General features: G+C 32.9%; 1 protein-coding gene across 1 annotated transcript in view; it reads left to right on the forward strand.

Annotated features, from left to right (window-relative positions):
* Positions 1–1,161: 1,161 nt before the first annotated feature.
* LOC124079524 (cysteine-rich secretory protein 3) overlaps positions 1,162–15,260 on the forward strand; it is a gene marked incomplete at its 5' end in the record, with an annotated part of 42,947 nt that continues 28,848 nt past the window's right edge. Inside the window, 5 exon segments of the mRNA XM_058572819.1 lie at positions 1,162–1,278; positions 2,011–2,098; positions 3,650–3,795; positions 4,197–4,291; positions 6,500–6,588. Of these exon segments, the coding sequence (XP_058428802.1) occupies positions 1,162–1,278; positions 2,011–2,098; positions 3,650–3,795; positions 4,197–4,291; positions 6,500–6,588 (535 nt within the window).

Consider the following 15,260-nt stretch of genomic DNA (forward strand, 5'->3'; position numbering starts at 1 on the left):
ACTTTGCATTCAGTTGTCAAACTGATGAATTTTGTTTTGGAGTCCTTAAACTATTGCTGTAGGACATTGGGCATTCTTTCCACTTTAGTCAGTAGCTGTGCTGAGATCTATTTGAACAAAGCATCACAATGGCAATGGTCCCTGTTCTTAGAAACATTAAAGCAGGAGGGAGTAATGAACATACTATTAGATAACAGCAATAAAATGCGGTTACATCTATGAGAACAGAATTTGGAGAGTCTTGAGGGTACTCAGTATGGAGGGCTGGAGGATAACTGATCCCAAGGAATAATATGAAATCTAAAGCATTCCTGCCACTTTAGACTTATATTTGAAATTCCTGCTCATTCCTATAAGATAGCATGTTGTTGTGTAAATTCGGATCAGCAAATCACTTTTATCTCTTGTGCCAACAATTCACACAACCTCATTCTACTTCCAGACCCACACATATACAAAAATAAATAAATAAACTCAAATATCAGCATGGGAATTAATATCTTCTCAGTTACATTTCTGGTAATAAAAAGATAGTCATCTATAGTCCATTAATTGAATGACTTCATTCCCTTCAAATTGCCTTGGACATTTTTTTTTAAATATGGTAAAATCATCTTTTGAGTGATCCTACAAAATTTGCTACATAATACATAAGTTCTTTTACTACATATGGAGCACTACATATGCACTTGGTCTATGCCTAAATATTTCTCATCTAGACACCTGACACTCTGTCAGGTGAATGTTACTCCTAAAGTCTACAATAAATCATGTTTGTCCACACTTAACATTTCCTTGCTGCAGCCTAATGGAGTGTTAATGTCTTCATGGTTTCTACCATGTACTTAATAATACCACTCATATAGTCAGAGAAAAGGAAACTTTTTCTTAAAACCAAAACTGGCATTTGTGGCCTCAGTGAATTTTTTAATTTGTCATGCCATAAATTACATCCCCATTCTCTAAACTTCAATGGTCTACTTTTCCATTTAAAAGTCATAGCTTTGGCTTAGTTTCATTGGCAATGCTTAACAACTAAAGTTGGTTTGAAATAAACACTTTTAAAAATGATTCTTAATCTCTTAAAAAATTAAAGATTTATTAATTATTACATGGAATTTTCAAGTATGCTAAAATAATTCTAATTGTGTTTCCCTTTAGAATCAAGATTTGAATGCTCTGTCAACCACTCGAAAGGAAGTTCAAAGTGAGATTGTAAATAAGCACAATGAACTAAGAAAAGCAGTATCTCCCACTGCCAGCAACATGCTAAAGATGGTAAGAGGTGGTAATTTAAGGAAGGTAGCTGGAGGCACTCTGAGCTGTGTAAGAGCAGACATTTGGTAGGTGACATCACGTAACATTGCGCCTTAGGACTCTCATTTGTCATTTCATTTGAGTTGTGTTATGTTCAAGGCAGAATTTCTTCATTTCCTTTTATAATGATTAAGTAACTTGTCAGCTTTTTGGAGCAATTTAAGTTATGGTAAGAGAAGTGAAACCAAATCCTTAGGTATCCAATGAAAGGCCACTGTTCTGCTGACTCTCCTCTAACCCTTAATAATACAGGAGGATCAAGAAGACTTCTTTTAGGATCAGATCAATGAAACAGTCTACTTTTCTGGCCCCAGCATCAAAGGCCATATGTCTCCCTAAATTAATCAATAGGAACAAAACAAAAATAATGGAAGGAATTAGGATGAAGTATGCCAGCTCATTTCTATAGTAAAAAATATTTTCAATATTTAACATGATTAACATGACTTAGGTGTGCCTGCTGTGCCATCATGTATAAACCAATACCTGTCTTAGAATGTTCAGTTACTTAGGGTAGACACAACATGTACATTTCTTTGGAGCAAAAAAAAAAATAATAATAATATTTTTTTTTCAAATTCCTCTATGGAAATTGTATAATGATAAAAGACCAACATATCCATTTGACTGCAAAGATTAGGCACCTTTGAGATTGGAGCCATTAAGTGCACATCTTTCCTTTCCTTCTTTTAGAAATGGAGCAATGAAGCTGCAGCCAATGCCCAAAAGTGGGCCAACCAGTGCAGTTACAGACACAGTGCCCCAGATGCCCGAAGAACCAGTATGTACATTAATAAATATATGTTGGACAAATGGACAATTAAAATAACAAGGGACCATTTTATGATGTTTTGTTAGAAAACTTTAAAAATAATACTGTGCCTTTGTCTCTATAGTAGAGAAAACACTGAGATCACTGCCTTGTACTAATTGTTTGTATTTCATAAATACTCACACAGTATCATCTTTGAACTTATAAATGAGCTCAGGAGTCAAGCAGGTCATGGACCACCTTTATTCATTTGAATAAGAAAACCAACTGCTTGGAGTAAAATGATTAATAATTAGTGTCATACCCCAAATTATAATTTCTAAATTCTAAACCAGTATTTCTTTAATAAAAAAGTAGCCTCTTTGTGTCTTAATAATGATTTTTAAGTTTATAACATATATTAAATTTGATCAAATTATTTCTGTTTTACTTTAAAAATATTTAATATATCAGTTACACTTATTTCCTTTTAAAAATGTGATGACAAAAAGTCTGTATATTCTGGGTGCCCACCAAGCATATTTTCTAAGACTAATAACCTACAAGACATGACTTTTACATCAAGGAGCGTGAAACAATGACATAAAATATCACATAAATGAACTATGAGATACCACTTTTTTTAATTATCAAAAAGACCTAGATAAATCAAGCTCAACTGGAAAATAGATATCTCACAAGTTTTAAGATAGGATCTCATTACTATTTGTATTACTGATAATGCAATTTAAAAATCATGAAGAAGCATGATTATATTCAGTACAAGATTGAAAGAATTGGCCTAAAAGATGCCAATCTTCTGTAAAAATCTTCTTTCTGTCCCTTTTAAAGAAGCTATCAAAGAGTGGTTTACATTCTCTTTAAGCAGTATAGAGACATTACATTTCAACATCCAAAATTAAACATTTGCAGAACTTAAAAATACTGAGATATTTTTTAAAAATTGAGATTTTTTGGGCTGCAAGACACTTTTTCCTAATTCTAGGAGGAGAGTTTAGCCTATGATATTCTGATTGGCTGATTAAAGGGAAAATACCCAAGTGACTTTAAAAATACTGTCTGTTGCTTCATGCTTAGGGTACTGAAAGATTGCCTGTAAGATTTCTTTCAAAGTGTACACAAAATAATGATCCTTAACAGTTATTCACATTTTTATATATGAAAATCTCTAGCGAGTGTGGGCTAGAGCAGGAAAGAAATTGCAGGAGTTGGTGTCTGCATTCAGGATGATTACCACAGTAATCTGAACCCGCATGTGGCAAACACCTTGACGAAGTGACTGTATAAATGAGTGAGTCCAGGGAGAGCAGATAGTAAAGGAAGACTTCTCCATCTGCCTCAAGCTTTGCATGTGTGGCCAGCATACATGTGTTGGGCACATCTGGCTAACATATAGCCATAGGTGCTAAGGACCTGAGGCACCCTCCTTATGTGTCATCCAGGCGTCAGTGACTTTGGGCACCATGTTTGAAGCATATGGACTCTGTGTCTGTGTGAGAGCTTCTATACGCGCATTGCATACTTTATTACTTCCCTCACGAAAGATTTGTTCTTTTATAGACATAAGCTGTGGTGAGAATCTCTTTATGTCAGACTATCTTCCTTCATGGTCAGAAGCAATCCAAGTCTGGTATGATGAGCACCATGATTTCATCTATAATGTAGGGGGAAAGACACCTTCTGCAGTAGTTGGACATTATACTCAGGTAAGAAAAGAACTGGAACACCTGCTGCTCTACATACCCTAGAAGTAAAGACTCTCCAAATGTGACCGATTCGAATATTGAACTTGAGGGAAGGCCTTAAATAGATATAGAATTGTCTGGACCTTTGTTGAGTATCTGGGCTGTCATTTTTCAATAGCTCACAGGCTTTTGGTAAAAATTAAAAATTCTCTGTATTTTATAATATTACTCTAAATGGATAAAGGAGAGTAAATGGACATGAAAATGTAATAATTTTAAAATGCTTTAATTTGATTCCATAAATTAAATATATCCATAAGGCATATGTAAACAAAGTAGCATTCTTTTCTGGTTTGTAATTCTTCCTATTTTATATTTTCTTCTTCTCTAATGTACTCCTATTTTCACTTATTGATATGTAGGTGGTTTGGTACTCATCTTTCCATGTTGGATGTGGAGTTGCCCTCTGTACTAATCAAAATTTAAAATACTTCCTGGTTTGCCAGTATTGTCCCTCGTAAGTGTACATTTTAGGATGTTTTGCTGTTAATATCAAATAATACCAAATGCACATTAATGTTTTGATTATAAAAATAATAATGAACTAAAAAGTTACTCAAGAAAAGGGGAAGGAAATGAATTTTAGAGGACTTTCTAAAGTTGAGACATACATAACCAAAATCTCAGAAAGACCAAATTCCCAATTCCTAGATTTCTGAAGCTCGGTCCTAATGCTTACGATTTGGTTTCCCTCTCCAGTGCCATTCCCCAGACTTAGTGTTACATTGTGAATACACGTGTAGTTGTGAATGATGTACAGTTTTCTGGATTTGTACTAACATATCTTACTAAGTTCACACACTAGAAAGTGAAAGCTTGATGTCAGATCAGGGGTAAAGGTGAGAACAAATGAAGCATGATGTATTTCACTGATTTAGTTATTCCAGTCCTTTCTTCTCAATGTTGTTACTCCTGCTTATCTAAAACCCTTGTGTTATTTCATTCAGAAATGGTCAATTCTTGAGCTTCAAAGTCTTTTAAGAGAGTCTTAATATTTTTCAAATTGTGAGGAAGATAACACCTTAAGCTTTTGCCTCTCAGAATTTGTGACAAAAACCACTATAGGAACAATTGATCATGATCTTAATTTATAGAAAGAAACCAACCCTTTCTTAAAGAAATATGTTTGAATGTTCCAAAAATTTAAAACGCAATCCTGTGAGTATAATGAACATATATCCACAATCTGTCAGTTTTAATTTCTTTTTTTTAAAAAAAAAGTATTTAGTTTTTAGTTGTAGTTGGACACAATATCTTTATTTATTTATTTATTTATATGTGGTGCTGAGGATTGAACCCAGGGCCTCGCCCATGCTAGGCAAGTGCTCTACCACTAAGCCACAATCCTAGTCCCTTAATTTATTTTTAATACATATATATTTTTTTACACTGGAGGTAGAATGTGTTTTCAACCAAGCTCCCAACATGATTCATTTTGAAGTTCTAGATAACTCAGGTGACATGGTATTCCAGTTTGAAAAGACACTATTCATTAAGGTCCTATTGGTGTTAGGTTGAGAGTACTGAAAGACCCTAGGAGAAGGCATCAAATGCCTTGGCCAAGAGGAGATATTGAGAGCCAGACACCTGAAATAAGAGTTATTGAATAATAAATGGAGGCAAGGGGGAGAATATCCTGAACACTTATGTCATTTTACAAGTGCTTACATCCACGTAGCTATACTCTCTGTGCAGAGGCTGAGAGAGCTTCATTGTCTTGGCACTTGTCCCTCTTGATAAGCTGGGACAGCTTGATAAGCTGTAATCAGTTTAAGTAATTTTCACATGTTAATGACCAAGAGGATAAAATTCATAATAAGCTACAGGATAGTTATTGTAAGACTGAGATTGTCACCCTTAATCTTTTTTTTTAAATAGATATATTTTTAGTGTGGATTAACCTTTATATTTATTTGTTTATATGTGGTACTGAGAATCAAACACAGTCCTTCACATATACTAGGCAAGCACTCTACCACTGAGCCACAACCACAGCCCATCACTTTTAATCTTTTTCTAACATTCCCATTTTTGATAAACATAAAAATTTCACATCACACACATGCTACTTATAGACATTCCCAAATCTTCCTAAACCCTATTCCCTTTTTCAAACATACACCAAAAATTATTTGAAAATCAACAACCCCACCTGGAATCCAAAAACTACATTGAAGCTTTACTTACCCTGTTTCATATTGTAGAAATTATGACATTGTTTCATTTTTAATTGCAAAATACATTAAAGTGGTATTTTTCATACTGTACCCCTTTGAACTACATAATCTTCTTTTTCTCTAGGGAATGTTTTACCCCTAGCCAGCACCTTGTTGTACTTCATCTTAACAATTCAACCATGTCTGTTGGAAAATGAAGAGAGTGTTTCCACATTGAAATGCACTCTCAACACTTTAGACTAGTTATTCTATTTCAGTGTCTCAGGTTCTGAATTTACAGTCAAGGAGATTAGTGAAATGGTGAGTTATTCCCTTACTTTGCATTGTTATCTGAACACACTTAGGTAATGACAGTTTGCATTGGTTATTTAACATAAGTAAAAACATTTAATAAATATCTATGTATATTTGGTGATGAACATTAATCTCAGAGTATAAACTAAACAGAAATTTTTTAAATGACATTTTTTTTTCATTTAAAATTGCAGTGGCAATTATCTTAGTAGAATAAATACCCCTTATGACAAAGGAGCACCTTGTGGCAGTTGTCCTGGACATTGTGAAGATGGACTATGCAGTAAGTTCAAAGTGATTACCTTGTTAGTGTAGTAAAAGAGCACGGCGTTTTATTTTTAAAGAATTTAGAACTCTGAATGTAATCAGTTTAAGTGATACCTTCATGCAAACCAATAACATAAGAGTATTTTTAAGTACAAATTTTTCATGCTTCTGTATCTAAGCATTATTTGAAATGAAAACCCTATTATCATATATAATCTAAAGAATTATCCACAATTTATGTGTATTTATGACTATACTTAGCTTGTTATATATTGGCATCTTTGAAAATGTTTCCATGGGAATAATTCATCCTTGCATCAAGATTAGTGTCATTAGCTAGGAGCAGGGGCCTGCAATCCAAGAGATTCAGAAGGCTGAGGCAGGAGGATCACAAGTTCAGTGCCCTAAGCAACTTCATGGGCCCTGTCTCAAAATAAAAATAAAGACTGGGGAATGTAGCTCAATTGCAACCCTGGGTTCAGTCTTCAGAACCAAAAAATAAAAAGAAAAGGGAAAAGACTAATGTCAATGTCATTATATCAAAGCTGGCATTTTTAAAAGGGAAAACAGATACATATTGAAGGGTTTTAAATGATACAATATGGCTCAGTCCAGAGAGGCAAAACAAAAATAGCAATTTTTATATGCCAATAAATTTATCACAATTCCCTAATTCATCCATAATGTTCTTAGAATTGTTACATTTAATTTAAAATAACTTACACCTCCTTTCGTTAGTAATGTGTGTACATTTTTAAAAGTTAAAATCAAATCCATATATGGTATTATTTCAAATGGTTTAGAAAAGAGAGAGTAAAATAAATATCATATATTACCTAATATTCAGTATTATTAATGGAATTACAAAGAGTAAGGATTTGGGTTTGTAAAATTATTTGTGTTAGTAAAATTATTATGAACAATGCAGGTGACCAATTCACTAAGATTTTTTACCTTTCAAACTACATTCATCTGAGTAAATTATATCAATCCTTTCTGAATGAATTTTGAAACTATTCTTCAGCATTTTGATGATGTCAAACCTCTAACTAAAGGAAATAAAATCCAAGTGTCCATGCCTCGCTAAGGAAATTTGAGCCTATCCATCAGTAATGAGTATCTACCTGAAAGATTTTACACAGAAGTGTTATGATCAGGAGTGTGTTTTATAAAGAGTTCCTGGAGGTAGTATGAAGAAATAATAGAATAAAAGCTAGCTATGAGACAGTTGATAAATATGGACTCACAAACAAATGTAAATCTTTACTGTATTAGTGCCAAAGGAATGAAAAGTAGTAAGCAGCTGAGAGAGAGAGAGAGAGAGAGAGAGAGAGAGAGAGAGAGAGAAGAATAGTTAGTAATTGTCGGTTGTGCTTATTAAATGCTGATAAAAAAATAAAGAGAGTGCTGGCTATGGTGGTGCATGCCTGTAGTCTCAGTTGCTTGGGAGACTTAAGCAGAAGGGTCACTTGAATGAATGAATTTGAGACCAATCTAGATGACATTGGTGAAACCCTTTCTCAAAAATCTAAAACAAAAAGTAAAAAGAAACAAGATCCTGTTATTTCCTAGTTCCTGTTTTGAATTATTCAGTTGTTAGAACTGACATTTCTCTGAAACTGGGTCAATAGAAGGTTATGGGCTCCTGGATATCAACAAAATGTAAAGATTATAGATAGGATGATGAATATAATTTGAGATTTGTTCAATTTTTGTCCACTGAGGGGTGTTAGAAAATAGAAATGTTCGATACTCTATATCTTTATCTTTCTAAAAAATTACTCCTGTGAGAAAGACTAGTGACATTAGAGTCTAGGTTAACTGTGTCCATAAAATTTCTACAATAATGAAAATATTCAGGATTTTCACTATGCTCTAAGGTAGCCCCCTTTTAGATTTCAATGACTATTGAGCACTTGGTATAAAACTGGTGTTGCCATGGTTCTGAAATATTACTTTTAATTAAATGTAAGATTGAACAAGCATATGTCTACTGCTATCATTTTGGATAACGCAATTCTAGACAGATTCACTTATGTGAATTTTATTCTATTTTTTTTTAATTTGGAATATATTTTATTTTTTTTCACAATTTTTATTGGTGCACTATAGTTGTACATGTGGTGGATTTGTTGCACATTCACACATGCTTTCAATATAACAATATAATTTGACCAATACCACTCACTAGCATTTCCTACTGTACATTTTTAAAATAGAAAGCCCAGTTTATCTTAGAAACATTTTTAAATCCTCAAATTGAACAAAAAATAAAGCAAAGTTTGTTCTTCTCAAGATTGAGACAATCATCAAAGTGTAATGAGATCAACTTGGTAGCTCACTTCCCTTCTCCAAATTCACATTGAATTTACTGTGTGTTGCTGCTATGGAGGAAAACGATAATAAGGTTTTTAATTTTTTTTTTAATTTCAGCCAATGGTTGTGATTATGAAGATGGCTATGCTAACTGTCAAGATCTGAAAAATGCACTAACCTGTAAAAATCCAATAATCAAGAATAGTTGCAAAGCCACCTGCAATTGTGAAAACAAAATTTATTAAATAATAAGTACCCATGAGCAGTGGTAGGTAAAGAAAGTCCAAATCATCTGTTGATATTTGATGTGAACTACCAGGAAAATTATGGGCAGGTTAGCTGCAAATTTTATTCCAAGCAGTGAAGAATCCTTTTCATCTAGATCTGCTTCTAATTTTACAGAAATCTTTTCTATGCAGATGATTAAAAAGAAAATCCATGATAGCAACTTTCGATTTTGATATATGAAATTTTTTAATTTAAATTTACTCAAGTTGAGGACTCTAAAAGTTATATTTTCCTATGACTAAAGTTGCTAAAAATCTGGATTAAAATTGAGAATTATGTTCCCAGAACACAATATACTCAAAAAACAGAATGTGATTGTCATTGTCACATGAATCCTGGGCTATAGTCATTCTTTCTTGTTCCACCTGAGTAACTCTAAAGTGTCCATGTAGACTGTCTTTAATTCCTTCTCATTTATTCTTCTTCACACTCATCTGGATCTCAGTCTCATAATTAAATTAAAAGTGATATTCTTAGTTAACTGGCGTTCATTTTGCCAAAATCAATGAAGACTTTTGATTCTTCTTTTGCAAAAATTTTACAGTAGAATATGTCACACTTTCCTTTATAAACCTCTCTTCCCTTAGACAAATCTTCCTTAAAAAAAATTCAAAACCATTTAAGCATTCAATCTCCCCTCAAGAAGTTAGAACTCATTCCCATCCCTTTTTGAATCTTCTCTGAATTCATTGACTTACTTTCTAAGAATAAACAATGGAAAGGAAATAATATTCACTTTACAATGGATAAATCTGACAAATGTCATCCTACTCAAGTAATTCGAATTCAAAACTCTTTTATTGATGTTTGAAATAAAGTACTCTTCCTTGAAACACTTTCAAAATACAACTTTTAGAACAGAAAATTTTTATTCAGGATAACTACTTCAACAATTTGGACTATTAACAGGAAACAAAATGAAAGTTAATCTTATCAGCATGTTAATCCTTTCTAAGAATTGGTTTGAATTTATGATTATTTGTTTTTTTAATAATGTAATATTATAAGACTTATAATGTCTTATTAATAACATTGTAATAACATTAAATTTCTTATCCCTCACCACATGTATTTGTTGTATTTATCCCATATCTCAATTAACAACCAGTAACAGAAATCTGTGGGTATAAAGTATGGAAATATCCCAAAGAAATTGCTTATTCATAATTTGGATAACAATCCTTAATTTTGGACATATTAACATAAGTTCTTTGTATTTTCTAAAGTGATAGATTACGAAAACAAAATATGAAGACAGTAAATTTTATCTGAAATTTGTATAATGGCTCTATATTAAAAGGAAAGAGGAGCTGATGAAGAGAAAAATATAAAAACACGCAAAAATGTATACTTTAAAATATATGCATTGCCTATTCTATATATAATATTACTGTGTGGATTATTTAGCTGTTTACCAACTAATGCTTCACTGTGGAAAAATTATATAGCAATGCACTATCCCTAGTTTACATTTCCTGGCCATTTTTTAGAATGCAACTTAGTATTTTGCTGCTGTTATCAATAGGGAGATCCAGCAATTCATAATTAAAAACACTATGATTAACTCACAAAAATCAATGACTATAATGACCTATGTAACTACATTATTGGTCATTTCATCACACCAAATTCTTCCTAGTGTTATAAAATGTATGTATATTTTGGGGGGGGGGGGAAACCAGGGATTGAACTCAGTGGCACTCAGCCACTGAGCCATGTCCCCAACCCTATTTTTGTGTTTTATTTAGAGACAGGGTCTCACTGAGTTGGTTAGTGCCTCACTATTGCTGAGACTGGCTTTGAACTCACTATCCTCCTGTCTTAGCCTCCCAGATGCTGGGAGTACAGACTCATACTGCCTCGATAGTAAAATGTATATTTGACATTCATTATCACATTAGCATTTTTTCTTACTGCTGCCATTTCCCATAGACATCACCAATATTCAGTGTTAATATTTTTTTCAATTTTAGCCATTCTTATCTAATGTAATTTCATCTCAATGTAATTTTAGTTTTCATTCTCTAGATATTGTTGAGACTGAGCAGTTTTTCATGTACTGTCTTATATCTTCTTTGTATAATGTCTAAACCAATTTTTTGCTCCTTTAAGATATTAAGCCTAAAAATTGTGATGTGTATTAGGATTCTCTAGAGGTACAAAACTAAGGCAGTGTATATATAATTATGAAAGGTTATTTATTAGATTGGGTAACATAATCAGAAGCTATATACTCCCAGCATGTCTGCAAGCTGAAGAGCTAAGGGAACTAGTAGCTACTCAGTTTAGGAAGCTGGAAGTCTCTGGATGACCTAACAGAAGTCTGAGGCTAATGGCTTGGATAGATACTGGTGTAAGACTAGGCTCAAATGCTTCCAAAATTGGCATATGACATTTATAAGAAATGGCAGAAACAAGAAAAAATGTACCCACACAAGGTAAATCAAGGTTTCACAAACTGATAAGTTTTCTTCTTCTTCCACTTTTTGTCCCTTCAGGCCCGCAGCCAATTGTCTTCTGCCACACACATTCAGGTTAGGTGTTTTCCCGTCAGTTTACTGCTCCACATGCCAATCATCTCTAGAAACATGCTCACAGACATACCTAAAAGGGTGCATTATCAATATTATGAGTCTGTCAATTCAGTCAGTAGCTAAAATTAACTGTTACACAATATTTATCATTTAAGTGCTAAATGCATATATTTACCAAATAGCACTCTGTCATCATATGCATGTTTTATTAATTCTTTATCCCTGTGTATAACTTGTTTACATGTTTCTTGATGGTATCCTTTGATTAAAAATATTTTATTTTAATGAAGTTAATTTTTCCATTTTTATTTTATGAACACTACTTGAGGTGGCCTGTCCAATAAAATTTGCTTACTTTCAAAACAAATATATTCTACATTTTCTTCTGCATGATTTGCGAATTTCTATAGATTTATGATCCATCTTATATTATTTATTATTTGTTTATTTACTTATTTATTTACTTATTTTATGGGGCTAGGGATTGAACCCAGGGTCTTGAGCATGGGAGGCAAGCATTCTACCAACTGAGCTATAACTCCAGCCCTTATGATCCATCTTAAGACAAAGTTTTTAATATAAGATTCAATTTTTTTTCCCATGTGGATATCCAGCTTTCCCAGCCTCATTTGTCAAAAATAATTTTCTTTCCTTATTGGGTCATTTCAACACCATCTTAGGAAATCAGATGAGTGTTTAAGTGGGTCTCTATTTCTGACTTCATTACATTTCTTTTTTTTTTTTAAAGAGAAAGAGAGATAATTTCAATATTTATTTTTTCAGTTTTTGACAGACACAACATCTTTGTTTGTACGTGGTGCTAAGGATCGAACCCGGGCCGCACACATGCCAGGCGAGCGCACTGCCACTTGAGCCACATCCCCAGCCCAATTACATTTCATTGATCTATGTGCTGTTCCTTGTATCTTCTCTTAATTACTGTAGCTTGAAGTTCTCAAAATCAATAGTATAAGATATCCAAATTTTCTTCTTTTGAAAGATTACTATGGATATTTTAGGCCCTTTATATCTCTATATAATTTCTAGAATTAGCTTGTTAGATTTTACGTACAAATTCATATATTTAAGTTTAATCAAAAAGATAACACATCATAATCAAATAGATTTTATTCCAGGCATGCAAGGTTGGTTCTATATATGCAAATAAATAATGTAATTCACTACTTAAACAGAATTATTTCACAAATTATATGATCCTATCAATAGATGTGAAAAGGACTGTGAGAAATTCAACACTCATTCATACTTAAAACATTGAAAAAACTAGGGATCAAAGAGACTTACCTCAATATTTTAAAGGCCATTTTTTACAAAAAAAAAAAAAAGCCAATATACTAAATGGAGAAAATCCAAAATCATTTCCTTTAAAATCAGAAAAAAGACAAGGTTATCAACTCTTCCCACTCTAATTCAATACAGTCCAAGAAACGTTAAGACAGCAATCAGGAAAGTAAAGGAAATAAAAGGGATACAAATAGGAAAAGAAGAAGTCAAACTATCTCTGTTTGCCAATGACCTGATTCTATATTTAAAAAATCTTCCCCACACCCAACAACAACAAAAATCCACTGGAAGTCTCGTAGAGCTTATAAATGAGTTCAGCAAAGTAGTAGGTGTAAGATCAATTCCCATAATGAATTGCTTTCCTACACTCCAATAGTGATTCACCAAGGAAGAAATCAGGAAAACCATCCCATTCACAATAGTCTCAAAAACAAAAACAAACAAACCCCAAACAGATAAATAAACAAACAAACAAAAAACCTGGGAATTAATCTAACCAAGGAGATAAAAGGGTTCTATGATGAAAATTATAGAACACTGAAGAAAGAAATTGAAGAAGACCTTAGAAAATGAAAAGACAAGCCATGTTCTTGGATATGCAGAATCAATATTATCCAAATGGCCATACTACCAAAAGCAATCTACAGAATTAATGCAATCCCAATCAAAGTACCAATGACATTATTCACAGAATTAGAAAAAAATTTAAATTAATTTGCAAGAATAAGAGACTGAGATTAACCAAAATAATACCAAGCAAGAAAAGCAAAGCAGGATGCATCACAATAGCTGATCTGAATGTATACTGCAGAGCTATAGTAACAAAAACAGCATGGCATTGGCAAAAATTTGACATGAAGACCAATGGAACAGAATAGAAGACAGAGATAAAAACACATACCTGCAGTCATCTGATAGTTGACCAAGATGCTAAAATATATTTTATTGAAAAAACAGGATTTTTAAACAAATGGTAATAGAAAAACTGGATACCTACATGCAGACAAATGAAATGAGATTCATATTTCTCACCCCGCACAAAACTCAAATCAAATGCATCAAAGACTTACAAATTACACCAGAAATTTTCGAGCAATTTGAAGAAAACACGGGGCCAACACTCCATTGTTTAGGTTCGGGCACTGACTTTCTTAACAATACTCCCAAAGCACAAGAAATAAAAGCAAGCATCAGTATGTGGGATGTCATCAAACTACAAAGTTTCTGTACAGCAAAAGAAATGAGACCATAAAGAGAGAACCTACAGAATGGGAGAAAATCTTGGCTAGCTATCCCTCCAATAGAGGATTAATGTCCAGAATATAAAAAGAACTCAAAAAACATTTTATATATATATATATATATATATATATATATATATATATATATTTTTTTTTTTTTTTCCCCAATCAATAAATGGACAAAAGAACTAAACAGAGATTTCTTCAAAGAAAAAACACAAATTGCCAAAAGTATATGAAAAATGTTCAAATTCTCTAGCAATGGGAGATATGCAAATCAAAACTACACTAAGATTTCATCTCACTCTAGTCAGAATGGCAGTGGTTAAGAATATAAACAACAATAAATGCTGGCAAAGTTGTGGGGGAAAAGGAACGCTTCTACATTGTTGGTGGGAATGAAGACTAGTAGAACTACTCTGTAAACAGTATGGAGATTCCTCAAAACTAGGAATAAACCACTACATGACTTAGCTATTGCTCTCCTTCACATTTTCCCAAAAGATCGAAAATCAGCATACTGCAGCAATACAGCACCTGAATGTTTGTAGCAGTACAATTCAAAATAGCTAAATTCATAATGTACTTGATTCCATGAGTAAACCTGGTGCCTGCCAAATGTTGAATGGATTAAAAATTGTGACACACACACACATACACACACACACACAGGAGTATTACTCAGTGGTAAAAAAAAAAAAAAGAATGAAATTTTGGCATTTATCAGCAAATGAATAAAAAAAATGGAGAGTATCATGCTAAGTGAAATAAGCCAAACTCAAAAACTGAAAAGCTTGAATGTTTTCTCTCTTATGTGAAAGCTAGAGTAAAATAAAGGAAAGGAGGAGGGAAGAATAGGATAACATGAAGAATCAATCAAATACAAATTAATAGGAGTGAAAGAAAGTCTAGTAGAACAAAGGAAAAGAAGGGGAAAGGGGAGGAAAGATGAGAGGGAAATGGGGGAGGAGAAAAAGGGAGGATAATGAATTGAAATCAATTCC

The sequence above is a fragment of the Marmota monax genome, unplaced genomic scaffold (genome assembly GCF_021218885.2).
Source record: "Marmota monax isolate L192 unplaced genomic scaffold, Marmota_monax_Labrador192_F-V1.1 WCK01_AAM20220418_F8-fsc00355, whole genome shotgun sequence".
NCBI classification, from domain to species: Eukaryota; Metazoa; Chordata; class Mammalia; order Rodentia; family Sciuridae; genus Marmota; species Marmota monax.